This window comes from Mobula birostris, chromosome 10 (assembly GCF_030028105.1).
Source record: "Mobula birostris isolate sMobBir1 chromosome 10, sMobBir1.hap1, whole genome shotgun sequence".
Lineage (NCBI taxonomy): Eukaryota > Metazoa > Chordata > Chondrichthyes > Myliobatiformes > Myliobatidae > Mobula > Mobula birostris.
The window spans coordinates 94,485,406-94,499,043 of NC_092379.1; the positions used below are offsets into that span (position 1 = coordinate 94,485,406).

The 13,638-nt window shown below is 42.9% G+C and overlaps 1 protein-coding gene across 1 annotated transcript in view; it reads right to left on the minus strand.

The window, feature by feature from the left end:
• Window positions 1–4,229, minus strand: part of rbmx2 (RNA binding motif protein X-linked 2) — a 31,280-nt gene extending 27,051 nt beyond the window's left edge. The window contains exon 1 of the mRNA XM_072270628.1: window positions 4,170–4,229. Within this exon, the coding sequence (XP_072126729.1) occupies window positions 4,170–4,174 (5 nt within the window). The 5' untranslated portion in view covers window positions 4,175–4,229. The remainder of the gene's footprint in view (window positions 1–4,169) is intronic.
• Between the last annotated feature and the right edge of the window lie 9,409 nt (window positions 4,230–13,638).

A 13,638-nucleotide genomic window follows, 5' to 3' on the forward strand; every position in this document is an offset into this window, starting at 1 on the left:
GTTGACCTGGGAGAGGAAATAACCCATCAGTGAGTTGAAAGATTTTGCAAGGTAACATTAGTGGTATCTCTCCGGTGTTCTGACGTGGTTTCTGCAAGTAGTCCATATCCCAGAAGTATACACAGGAGTCAGAAGATCACTGTGTCAGGTAGGTCATAGCCTTTGTGCTCTGTCATGGCATCAGTTTTCCTCTGTCCATCAAGAATGTTCACAAATTTTATACATCCAGAACACACTTCCTATTGGAGTGGAGTTAGTTAAGGGACAAATGGCAATCAATTTAATCTACAATGCCTCCGCTCTGAAACCAAGATCATTCCAACTTCAGTCACTGAGGTGCAGAAAGCAGGCAATGTTTGGCAAGCACAAGCTCAGAGGTTGAGCTCCAAGACATCACCGACTCATTCCCTGAATCATGTAAGACAAAGCACCTTACCAGATGAAATCCACACAAAGCATTATTCTCCACTAACCCATTCACTGTCCTTTAACAAAGTCCATCAACACAGAGCCCGGAGCAGGCCCACAGCCTCAGTTCAAGGTCACAATCAGAATCAGATCAGACTTATTATCACCGGCATGTGTTGTGAAATTTGTTAACTTAGCAGCAGCAGCTCAATGCAATACACAATACAGAAGAAAAAATAAATAAGTAAATAAATTACAGTATACACTTATTGAATAGATTAAAAATCATGCAAAAAACAGAAATAATATATATTAAAAGTGAGGTAGTGCAAAGGGTTCAATGTCTATTTAGAAATCAGCTGGCAGAGGGGAAGAAGTTGCTCCTGAATCGCTGAGTGTTTGACTTAAGGCTTCTGTATATCCTACCTGATGGTAACAGTGAGAAAAGGGCATGCCCTGGGTGCTGGAGGTCCTTATTAATGGACGCTGCCTTTCTGAGACACCGTTCCCTAAAGATGTCCTGGGTACTTTGTAGGCTAGTACCCAAGATGGAGCCGACTAAATTTACAACCCTCTGCAGCTTCTTTCGGTCCTGTACAGTAGCCCCGCACCCCCCCACCAGACAGTGATGCAGCCTGTCAGAATGCTCTCCACGGTACATTTATAGAAATTTTTGAGTGTATTTGTTGACATAACAACTCTCTTCAAGATCCTAATGAAGTATAGTCACCGTCTTGCCTCCTTTGTAACTGCTTCAATGTGCTGGGACCAGGTTAGATCCTCACTGATCACGACACCCAAGAACTTGAAGCTGCTCAGTCTCTCTACTTCTGATCTATGAGGATTTGTATGTGTACCTTCATCTTACCCTTCCTGAAGTCCACAATCAGCTCCTTGGTCTTACGGACATTGAGTGCCAGGTTGTTGCTGCGGCACCATTCCACTAGTTGGCATATCTCACTCCTGTACGCCCTCTCATCACCACCTGAGATTCTGCTGACAATGGTTGTATCGTCAGCAAATTTATAGATGGTATTTGAGGTATGCCACACAGACATGGGGAAAGAGAGAGTAGAGCAGTGGGCTAAGCACACACCCCCGAGGTGCACCAGTGTTGATCGTCAGCGAAGAGGATATGTTATCTCCAATCCGCACAGAGTGTAGTCTTCCGGTTAGGAAGTCGAGGATCCAATTGGAGAGGGAGGTACAGAGGCCCAGGCTCTGCAACTTCTCAATCAGGATTGTGGGAATGATGGTATTAAATGCTGAGCTATAGTCGATGAACAGCATCCTGATGTAGGTGTTTTGTGTTGTCTAGGTGGTCTAAAGCCATGTGAAGAGCCATGGAAACAGCCATGGAGATTGCGTCTGCCATTGATCTGTTGTGACGATAGGCAAATTGCAATGGGTCCAGGTCCTTGCTGAGGAAGGAGTTCAGTCTAGTCATGACCAACCTCTCAAAGTATTTCATCACTGTAGATGTGAGTGCTACCGGGCGATGGTTATTAAGGCAGCCCACACCATTCTTCTTAGATTGAGTGAGGTCTAATTGATCTAAGCGCATGGCCGATTTGGAAAAGTCGGGTATGGGCCGGAATTTGGCAGCAGGGTCCGGGCCTAGAGTGTATCAACGTGACAGGGCCTAAGTCCTAGTGCGAGGGATGACCTGGTGTTTGGATGATTTAAGCACCGGGCTGAACAGATTGAAAACGTTGGGTGTCGGGATCGGAGGCGAGGAGTCGGGCCGGTTTTGCTCACAGCTCCATGCTCCATAGGCTGTCTACAAGAAGGGTCAGAGCCGTCTCTATTTCCTGAGGAGATTGAGGTCCTTCAACATCTGTTGGACGATGCTGAGGATGTTCTACGAGTCTGCGGTGGCCAGTGCTATCATGTTTGCTGTTGTGTGCTGGGGCAGCAGGCTGAGGGTAGCAGACACCAACAGAATCAACAAACTCATTCGTAAGGCCAGTGATGTTGTGGGGATGGAACTGGACTGTCTGACGGTGGTGTCTGAAAAGAGGATGCTGTCTAAGTTGCATGCCATCTTGGACAATGTCTCCCATCCATTACATAATGTACTGGGTGGGCACAGGAGTACATTCAGCCAGAGATTCATTCTACCGAGATGCAACACTGAGCGTCATAGGAGGTCATTCCTGCCTGTGGCCATCAAACTTTACAACTCCTCCCTTGGAGGGTCAGACACTCTGAGCCAATAGGCTGGTCCTGGACTTATTTCCATCTGGCATAATTTACATATTATTATTTAATTATTTAGGGTTTATATTGCTATATTTATACTCTATTCTTGGTTGGTGCAACTGTAACGAAACCCAATTTCCCTCAGGATCAATAAAGTATGCCTATCTATCTCCTCCACTCCGCATGGTGCTGAGGCTGTAAGACTGCTCCGAGGTGATTTGTCCCACTGTGTGATGAACTGAAGCTGTGGCTGGGAAACTGCTTTGGCCTTTGTATCTATGGACTCACTTTCTGAATGGTGCTGCTTTCTTTTATTGTTTGTACGATTTGTGTTTTTTTTCTCTAAGCTCATTGGTCTTGTTTTAATGTGCTCTTTTGGCTTTCCTGTTTTGTGGCTGCCTGCAAGCAAATGAATCTCAAGGTTGTAAAATTTATACATACTTTGATAATAAATGTATTTTGAACATGGAAGAATTTGTAATTGCTGAGCTCCCTCTTTTTCCCCAACTATCTTTTCTCTTATCGCTAGTTTCCTGTTGTTATGTTAATGGAGTTTTCTCTCTCTTAAGGCATGGCAGAGCTTTCAATCTCTGTGCATAGTTAATTAGCCACTGAATTATCTAGTACTTCACATTTCTCTGGGACGCAGGTCAGAGTTTTTTCCCCAAGGTCAGAACAGAAATCTTAGTTTCATCTGCAGTTTCCAGCATTAAAATGTAAACAATGATGACAATGGTGTGTGGATTCCACATCAAAATGAACTCAGTCATGACATATTCACTTTCACACGAGGGAGTCACTGAAATACACCTGGCTAGCTCATTCTTGATAGTACACCCCACTCCATGAAGGCCCCTTTCTTCTCTGGTTTGCCCTAGTACAAGATCAACTGACAGTCTTATTTTACAAGCTAACTAGTTCAGACCTGTTCTAACTGTGAGAAGCAATATCACTATCTGAGCTTCTGAGTTTGCAGGTTCTAATGGCGAAGTGACTTTCAGGTCTCTTGTTACTGGAGTTGTCCAAAAGTTCTTGACATTCTGGGCTCCAGTTTCAAACTGAGGATTGGAAGTTGCCCAGTGTGTGATCAGCTACCACATGGGCTGACAGAACAAGCTCTTACTAAACGGCAAGGAGCTCCTATTGGATCTACTACATGAAGGTGAACACACACACACACACACACACACACACACGCGAGGGAGACCAGGCCGAGCCATAAATACTCTTGCTTGGCGTCTATTCGCTGACCTATCTTATCCTGGCATCTAGGCTGCAACAGACACTGGAGGGGAGACTCCAGTTAAACAAAGCAATTCAGGTCAGATAACTTTTGGCCACTGAGACTGATCACCAGGACCACATACCGGTAAACTGAGAATCGAGAGGGCCGGTGCTGGGAACAGGAGGCTTGGCTGCCCCTTCCAAATACAAATGATCATTTGCCAACACAAACAGCAACAGCGGACTACCGACCCATTTCGAGCACGGGTATTTACTCGCTCTAGCGACCCGAGTTATGAAACTAACAAGCGCAGCAGCTTTGAGCTCCTACTCACTTCATATTGTCGCCGATCCCGTCGTCATGGCCGCGTTCTACTTCCGGCTAAACAACAAGGAGACGGGAGCCCCTACAGCTCCGCCAACACGGCCATCTACTGGCGCAATGCGGCAGTGACAGGCACCATATCAATAGATTATCATTTACCTTTTAAATTTGGAAGTTTTAAACACTGCGCATTATGACTATTTGTGCGCATTTGAATTAATGCAGGTACAGGACGCTGCAAATATTGGAATCTGGAGCAATTAGGACAAATTCATAATTCGACACTCAGAATTAATGCAGTTTCTATAAATGCAGATTAATGCAGCACAGGGATAAAAATGGATATAAATGTCAAAAGAAGAAGATAATTACAGCATCTGGACATCTGAAACAAAAACTGGAAATGTAGGGAAACACTCAACTGGTGAGGCGGCATTGGTGGGGAGAAAGACAAGGTTAATGTTTGAGATCAACTATCCTTCATCAGAAATGGAAAAGTGAGAAACAAGAACTTTTAAGTTGCAGAGAGGAAAGATAAAGTTGAAAGAACTCGGCAGGGAATTACATGAAAGACGTACCTCAATGTTGTCAAGGTAATACGTACATTAAGAATTGGTAGTTAAAGATAGAAAAAAAACGATGAAAACGCTGAAGCAGAAAGGGATAATCAAATCTGCAGGAAAAAGAGAAAAGAGTGGTTATCTTTAAATGATTAAAATCCATACTAAGTTCTGATAGTTAATATATGTCCAGATGAAAGATGAGATCAAAGTTCAAAATTCAAAGTAAATTTTATTATCAAAGTACAGATATGTCACCCTATACAGCCCCGAGGTTCATTTCAACCATGAGGGCATTCTCAGCAAATCTATAGAATAGTACCTATAACAGGATCAATGAAAGATCAACTAGAGTGCAGAAGGCAACAAACTCTGCAAATGCATCTACACTCCGTCCGCCAGAAGATGCGGGATCTCCCAGTGGCCACCCATTTTAATTCCACGTCCCATTCCCATTCTGATAATGTACATACATCCATGGCCTCCTCCACTGGTGTGATAAGTTTGGAGGAACAACACCTTATATTCTGTTTAGGTAGCCTCCAACCTGATAACATGAACATCGATTTCTCAAACTTCCAGTAATGCCTCCCCCCTCCTTACCATTTCCCATTCCCTTATCTCCCTCTCTCATGTTATCTTCTTGCCTGCCGATCGCCTCCCTGTCATGCTCCTCTCCCCCCGCTTCTTCTTTCTTCCTTGGCCTCTGTCTCTTTTACCAACCAACTTCCTAGTTCTTCATCCCTCCCTCTCCAAGTTTCACCTATCTGCTGGTGTTTCTCTCTCCCCTCCTCCCACCTTTCAAATCTACTCCTCAGCTTTTTTATCTCCAGTCTGGCTGGAGCCTTTCAGCCTGAAACATCCACTGTACTTTTTCTATGGATGCTGCCTGTCCTGCTGAGTTCCTCCAGCATTTTGTGTGTGTTGCTCGGATTTCCAGCATCTGCAGATTTTCTCTTGTTTGCAAATATAAATAAATCATAATAAATAATGAGAGCATGAGATGATGAGATAAAGAATCCTTAAAATGAGATCACTGGTTGTGGGAACATCTCGATGGATGGGCAAGTGAGTGTAGCCCTTCGCTCAAGACCCTGATGGTTGTGGGATAGTAACTGTTCTTGAACCTGGTGGTGCGAGTCCTGAGACTCTTATACCTTCTGCCTGATGGCAGCACAAGAAAACAGCATGGCCTGAGTGGTGACGATCTCTCACGGTGAATGCTGCTTTCCTACAATAATGTTTAATGTAGATGTGCTTAACTGTTGGGAGGGCTTTGCCCGTGAATCCACTACCTTTTGTAGGATTTTCCATTCAAGGGCATTGGTGATAATATTCCTGGTGCTCAGGGAGGACTAATATTCCTCATATGTTAGTCATTTTTGGAGTAGTGTAGGAATCAGAAGCTCGGTCATAGCGAGATGGGACGGAGAATTAAAGTGCAAGATGAGTGCAAGCTCAGAGTTGCTCCTGTGGACTGAACAGAGCTGCCCTGCAAATTGGTTACGTAGCTTGTGTTTGGTTTCTCCTAGTGTGGAGGAGACCAGATTGTGAACACTGACTTGAAAGAAGTGCAAGTGATTTTCATTTATTTACATTCATATCTGAATGCCTGTTCTTTTCAGTCTAGTGAAGGTAGTTAGTATTAAAATGACTCGGAAATATTCAGAAGTAGAGTGGGATGTTGAAGTGTGATGCAATATGCATGATTTGGCCCACACTGCCTTTGTGATACGGTACTGTGGTGGGATAGATATTGCATAACAACAGGGGCTCTTATAAATAGTGATGTGATATCTTTTACCCTCACTTGGTAGTTCAAATGTTTCATCAGTTTAATAGCTCTATTGCAAAAGCACTACTGCAGCCTGTTGCTTGAGAAGATGGCGGCGTGACGCAGTGCGCGCAGCCGCTCCGGAATGATATCGGTATTTGTTAAGTAGGTACCGTGCACAATCCTGATTTGATGGAGACAGACGTGAGAAGCACGGAGGAACATCTGGAAAAACTTCTGAAATGCCTGCTTCGCTGCTGCTGCTGCTACTGTGCAATCGAGAATCTCGGGAGGGGAAGGCCCCAAATCCTCAGCTTTGCCTATTGCCTGTTGCCAGGGCCGGGGTCGAAGCGCTCGGCAGAGATGGTGCTTGGTGCTCGGTGTTGGAGGTCTGGTTGGAGGCTCGAAGTTTTCGGACAGATTCAAGGGTCGGCTGTGGTCGGGGTGCTTCCAGGGTGCTGCATCGGCAAGTTTGCGGCGCTGGAGGTTCATGGCAGGAAGAGAGTTTTTCTTCCTTCTACCATCTGCGTGAGATGATGGGACTTTCAAGAGACTTTGAGACTTTTTTTTACCGTGCCCATGGTCTGCTCTTATCAAATTACGGTATTGCTTTGCACTGTTGTAACTATATGTAGTAATTATGTGTTTTTTGTCAGTTTTTTTAGTCTGGTTTGTCTTGTGTTTCTGTGATATCATACTGGAGGAACATTGTATCATTTCTTAGTGCATGCATTACTAAGTGACTATAAAAGAGGACTGTGTGTCCTCATAATCTAATTTAATCTAATCTAATCTGCCAGTTTAGATTTTTTTCTGTTCTCTGTAAAAGGCCTTGAACCCACAAATTTTAGATTCAAAGTGCAGGTCCCTGAGCAACCCATGGTTGACATACTATGCAGAGGCACATAAAAAGTTTACCTTGACATGAATTTAAATTCCTTACTAAAATCATGAAGGCAAAGTCGGATGGAACAAGAGCAATGAAATTACATTTCATTGTTCTAGACACAAGTGCTCTAGACATGGGCATGGTGGGTTGAATGTCTTTTTTCTTATGATGTAAATTTACCCTAAACTTGACAGGCCAACCTCAGACTGCAGTCCAAGGCTTATTGAAGATGCAGCCTGGGATTGCTGTTTGTGAGGCTGCCTGGGAGGGTCTGGTGGAGGGCGAATTAGTGTCCTCATGAGGTAGGGTAGGTGTGGGGACAGAAATACCCTGAGTGTGTATACTGTGAGATCACTGCAGTGTTGGGAAGACTAGGGTCTTCTGGCACTCAGATTTCACTCCTAGCGCCTCAACCTCTAGACCCCCATTTGAGTAGCTGACCAACCCGGATTCATGGGCATCTGGTCCCTGTTGTCTTCAATCTTCCTCTCAGTGTTAGCTCTCTATACAGTCCTAGCAGGGTTCTATGTGTGATGGAGAAGTATGTGAGCAGCAAGCATGTGTTCGTGTTCTTGTGTGCCATGTGTTGGTTGAGTGATCTGCTTACACCTAGCACTACATGCACTCATGCATTAGAGCAATTGTGCAATTTCAAAGTTCAAAGTAAATTTATTATCAAAGAACATATATGTTACCATTTACAACCCTGAGATTCATTTTCCCATACCCAGCAAATCTATAGAATTGTCTATAGAAACTATAGAATCTATAGTTGTAACAAGGTCAATAAAAGATCAACCAGAGTGTAGAAGACAACAGACTGTGCAAATGCAAATACAAATAAGTAGAAATAAATTATGAGAATATCAAATAATGGGATAAAGAGTCCTTGAAAGTGAGATCATTGGTTCCTGTAGAGCTCTGAGCTGACCATGGGTTGTGCCCAGGTCTGTGTCCTTTAAGACCAGTAATCTCTTCATGAAAACCCTATTGCTGCTCAGCTGGAAAGTCAAGCCTCCTCCTGGTGGAATGTCAATGTGAGTGAATATTCTCAAGTTATAACCCTGCGGCAGAGAGCAGATCTCCAAGGGGATCAGAGTGAGACTGCATGGAGGTGGAGAGACTTTATATTGGTTCTGTCTGGCCCTATGCAGCAGGTTTCACCTGCACTAGCAGAAGTCATTGTCTCTTAATTCCACACATTATTCAGTGAGGGCATGGTGATGAATTTCTCTGTGCTTCTTCGCCTCTCCTGTGTTCAGCTGGGCAAGCTTGACTACTCTGACTCACTCATTGATCAAATACCTTATTTTTCCCAATGGACAGCCGAATTTTATTCTGTCAATGACATTGCCTCTTGCAACTTCCTTGTTCCGGCTGCTGATGCGTCATAACACAATCTGCTTTTCATTCCTTCTTCTTTGTGATGAAAGGTCTTCAAGCAGGAACATTGACCATTTCTTTTCTTACAAGTATGGCCTGATCTGCTGAGTATTTCCAGCATTCTCTGTTTTTGTGCTGATAAAGGCCATAGGTTACAGTGACAAAAGTAAGGAAGAATGGCCTACAAGGAATGATACTGGAGCCATTGTTGTTTATGGCACCTCACCATTATATCACTGAAATAGCTCTGAAGTAAGCAATTAGGTTAAGCAGGGAGAATGGGAGACTACAAATGCCTGGTTGTTTTTATAATCTATATTTGGCTCTATCAGTCTTTGTTATTAGGTTTAAATAGGGTGTTGGACACAACTGAACTTTGGGTATGGGAGTAGAAAATGATCATCCAAAATACCTCAAGCCACAAATCATGGTGCAAAAGATAATCTTATCAATACATGTGGTCAACTGCACTTCAGCAAACATACTTCATGTTTGAATGGATGCACCAGTGACTATAAATCGTACAGTTTTCTTGATATATCACTATCAAAAACAAATAGTGTGGGTCGTCCAACTGTGAAAAGGCAAGTTGTGTCAAAAATCTCTTACCAGTTTCAAAGAGAAAAACACATCCTTCATGGCACCAATCTTCAAAACTGAAGTAAAAATGTTGCTGGCAGAATAATTGAGTAATAATTTAAAATGATAATGAGGATATTAAGCATTTATGCCAAGATATTGGATCTCACTCAGTTTTTGTGTGTTAAGTGAGTACTTGGTTTTCTCTAATGCCAGATTGGGGTCATTTGCAAAACAGGACATATTTGCTTTACAGAATTCTGTTACAGTATTCCCCCATTTCCAATGTAAAGCACCTGCAAACTCTTACTGAACACCCGGTGCTTTTTGATGAGCCTGTCACCCCTACTGGGGCATAGGCCACTGACAGCAGCTTGCCAAAGTCCTCTGTCCTTGGCCAGTCTTTCAAATTGTCCCCAGGTGTAGCCGATCTTCAAAGATCCTGCCTCCCAGCGATTAGGTTTTTAGAACTTCTGTGTGGTGTTTCTGTAGCTCTGGGTTTTTATGGGGTGGAGTTGTTAGCACCGTCCTCAACTCTCCTCCTTCCACAGCCAGGCTTGGGACCGTACGTAGCAAAGTTCCAATCTCTGTTAGTGCATCGGAAGTGAACATCCCATATGTAGATGTGGTCATCATATGCAGGAAACACAACAGGTAAATGGCATCAGGGTGAATTGTGACCAAAGACGTCCAGTCCAATTTCCCATGAGAAATGGGTGCATGGATGTTTTTATGGAGACATATGCATAACTATGAGACAACAATGGGCTTTGCTGGCCTTTTTATTATATTTTTCCTTTCAAAGATATTTACATATAGATACTTATAAGAGTAAGATGCAGTCTTAGTAACTGAGTGATTGTTTTAAAATCCACATCCAATATCATTTACTTGTTTTGGTGCATTCAGCTAAGGACATAGTGAATAAATAATTCCAGATGGAATATTATAGTTATACGCTGTCATCACAGCGCCCTTGGCTTTGGAGGCCTGGAGCTACAGTTTGATCCTTATGACGCACTGCATGTCTTATCCTGCAGAGAATGCTAGAATCCATCTGATCTTCACCATCCTTACATCCCAGTTCTCTGCTTTATACAGCTGAGTCCTTCACTGATGTGTTGAAGCTGCTAAAGGAAGTCTCTTTTCACGTATCTAGGGTTAAAGGGAAATAAATGCTATTAAATGAAACTAATTTCCCCATGCTATAAGTAAATTGGAAAAAGAAACAGGTCTGAATGTAGCAGTGTGGCATTTGGAGCTAGTCTGGCAAAGTTCATCGTAATGGAAACACAAACAATAATAACTTAGCAATGTCAAGCTTAAAAACATAAAGGTTGCTGGAAGTGGGAATGGTTGTTAATGTTTTTAAAAGGCAAACCCATTCATTTTCACATTAAAATGGATTAAGATTATTGTTAGTTCCCTTTGCTAGCTGTAAGGCAAATATCATCATCTGTTAGCTTTTTTATTGTGAAATGATCTGTAATAACAACCTTTCATGGCATTCTATGACGAGTAAATCCACACTAAGTAACCCGACCAAAATACACTGCATTCTGACTTCCTCACTCAGTGAATAGAGTGCCGGAGTATCACGAGTAGGAGAAAGGACTGAAACAGTTAAAGTACATGTGAAGCTTTGCAGTACACTACCTTCTAAAGTTCATTCAGAATTGAAATATGTCTTTGAAGGTTCTCAATCATCCAGGTCATTGAATATCAAGCAGTTGTAACTGGGCTTGCTGTGTTGTCTAGAAAACATTTCACCACTCATCCAAGAGGCTTCTTCAGTTCTGATCCATGGAGGGTAGCTTTCCCTGTGAGTTGTTAAAGGTATAGCAATCACATGAGGGTCATAGGGGTAATGAGAGGGTCATTAGTCTGATCTTTGCATGAATGGAGGGGTGGAGACACTGCGGTAGAGATATTAGATGCTTCCAGGATGCTGCATCGGCAAGTTGGCGGCACTGGAGGTTTACCGTCTGCGTGAGATGATGGGACTTTTGAGGGGCTTGGTCTGCTCTTATCAAATTACGGTATTGCTTTGCACTGTTGTAACTATATGTTATAATTATGTGGTTTTTGTTAGTTTTTAACTCGGTTTGTCATGTGTTTCCATGATATCATTCTGGAAAAACATTGTATCATTTCTTAATTCATGCATTACTCAATGACAATAAAAGAGGACCGCATGTCCTCATAATCATAATCATAATCATAAATGAGGGGGGCTCTGCCACCTCAGTTCATCCTGTACCCTTCCAATCTGGCACGGCACATAAATTGGTCAAACATCGGGTTGTTCTTCGCTCTCGGGCCTGGTTCCCGCCTCCTCGGCTCTGCTAGTTCAAATCACCTCCAAGCCCGGCCTAGCGATGACCAAACGTTGCCTCATTTTCTGCTTTTGGGCCTGGGCTCAGCTGCCTCGATTTGGCCCATACAAATCATGCCACAACCATCATGTGCCTTCGAGACTTAAATTCTGTAGTTGACTCTCTCCATTCTGCCGTGTGTATCAAACTGTCAAACCATAAATGTCTCAGCTTGCAGCACTCTCCACCCATACGTTTCGAATACAAAATCTTCGGGGGTTTAAAGACAGAATGTACTGAAAATACTCATCAGGTCAAGCAGCGTCTATAGAAAGAGAAACAGAGGTAATGCCTCAGGCGAAGACTGCATTGGAACTGGGAAAGGTAAAAAAAAAAAAGCAGATGGTTTTAGGTTGCAGGGAGGGTGAAAAGGGAGTAACTCTGCTAGGATGGTGCCAGCATTGCTATGGTGATAAGATGCAGATGAAGACATTTTGTTTATATATTAACGTGGACACTGAGTGCGAGAGAAAAACAAATGCATATGTGAATTGCAGAACATCTAGTCAGTCTGCATCAGTGGAGAGAGAAAAACTAGCAAAAATTACAGGTGAATTAGCTGTAGTAGCTCTAGTCAATTCTGATGTAAAAGGAGATAAAGGTGAACTTGCTGTAATTATTCAGTATTGAGATCTGAAGTCTGCAACATGCCCAGTTAGAAGTGGATAGGCCATTCCTCAAGCAGGAAATTGTAGATTCACCAAATCAAAGGTGGTGATGAATCAGCATATAGGAGGGAGATTGAAAATCTGGCTGAGGGGTATCACAACAACCATCTTACTCAATTTCAGCAAGACCAAGGTGCTGATTATTGACATCAGGAGGAAGAAACCAGAGGTCCATGGGCCAGTCCTCCTCAGAGGAATAGAAGAGGAGAGGATCAGCATCTTCAAATTCCTTGGTGTTATTATTTTGGAGGACCTGTCCCAGGCCCAGTACATAAGAGTAACTACAAAGAAAGCACGGCAGCACTTCTACTTCCTTGGAAGTTTGTGAAGATTTGGCATGACATCTAAAACTTTAACCAACTTCTATGGGTGTGTGGTGGAGAGTTTATTGACTGGTTGCATCACAGCCTGGTACGAAAACACCAATGCCCTTGAATGGAAAGTCCTACAAAAAGAAGTGGATATGGCCTGGTCCATCACAAGTAAAGACCTCCCCACCGTTGAGCACATTTACAAGGAGCATTGTCGCAGGAAAGTAGCATCCATTATTAGGGACCCCAACCGCCCAGGTCATGCTCTCTTCTAGCTGCTGCCATCAGGAAGAAGGTACAGCAGCCTCAGGATGCACACCACCAGGTTCAAGAACAGTTACCCATCACTGTACTGTTCCCATAACCTAGAGATTCACTTTCAAAGACTCTTCATCTCATGTTTTTGATAGTTACTGCATATTTATTTATTATTATTATTTCTTTTTTCCTTTTATATTTGCATAGTTTGTTGTCTTTTGCACATTGGTTGTTTGTCCATCCCATTGGGTGCGGTCTTTCATTGATACTATTACGGTTTTTGGACTTACTGAGTATGCCTGCAAGAAAACAAATTTCGGGGTTGTATATGGTGAGGTACATGTACTTTGATATAAATTTACTTTAAACTTTGAATGAAGTTTTCCATGCTGACTCAGGAGCCTGTTGGTTGAAGAGTAATAATTGTTCCTGAACTTAGTGGTGTGGGACCTAAAGCTCCAGTGCCTCCTTCCCAATGGTATCAGAGAGAAGAGAACAATTTCAGGTAGCTCCCTTTCTGTGTTTGTATCTGAACTGGCCAGTTCTATGTAGTTTATCCATTTGTAATATTTGATCAATTTTTCTCTCTCTGTCAACACTGGCTGAACCATTTCCTGCACTTCTGACATGCATATCACAATTTTTATTTTTCATTTTGTTTGTTTGCATTGCTTTGAATTGC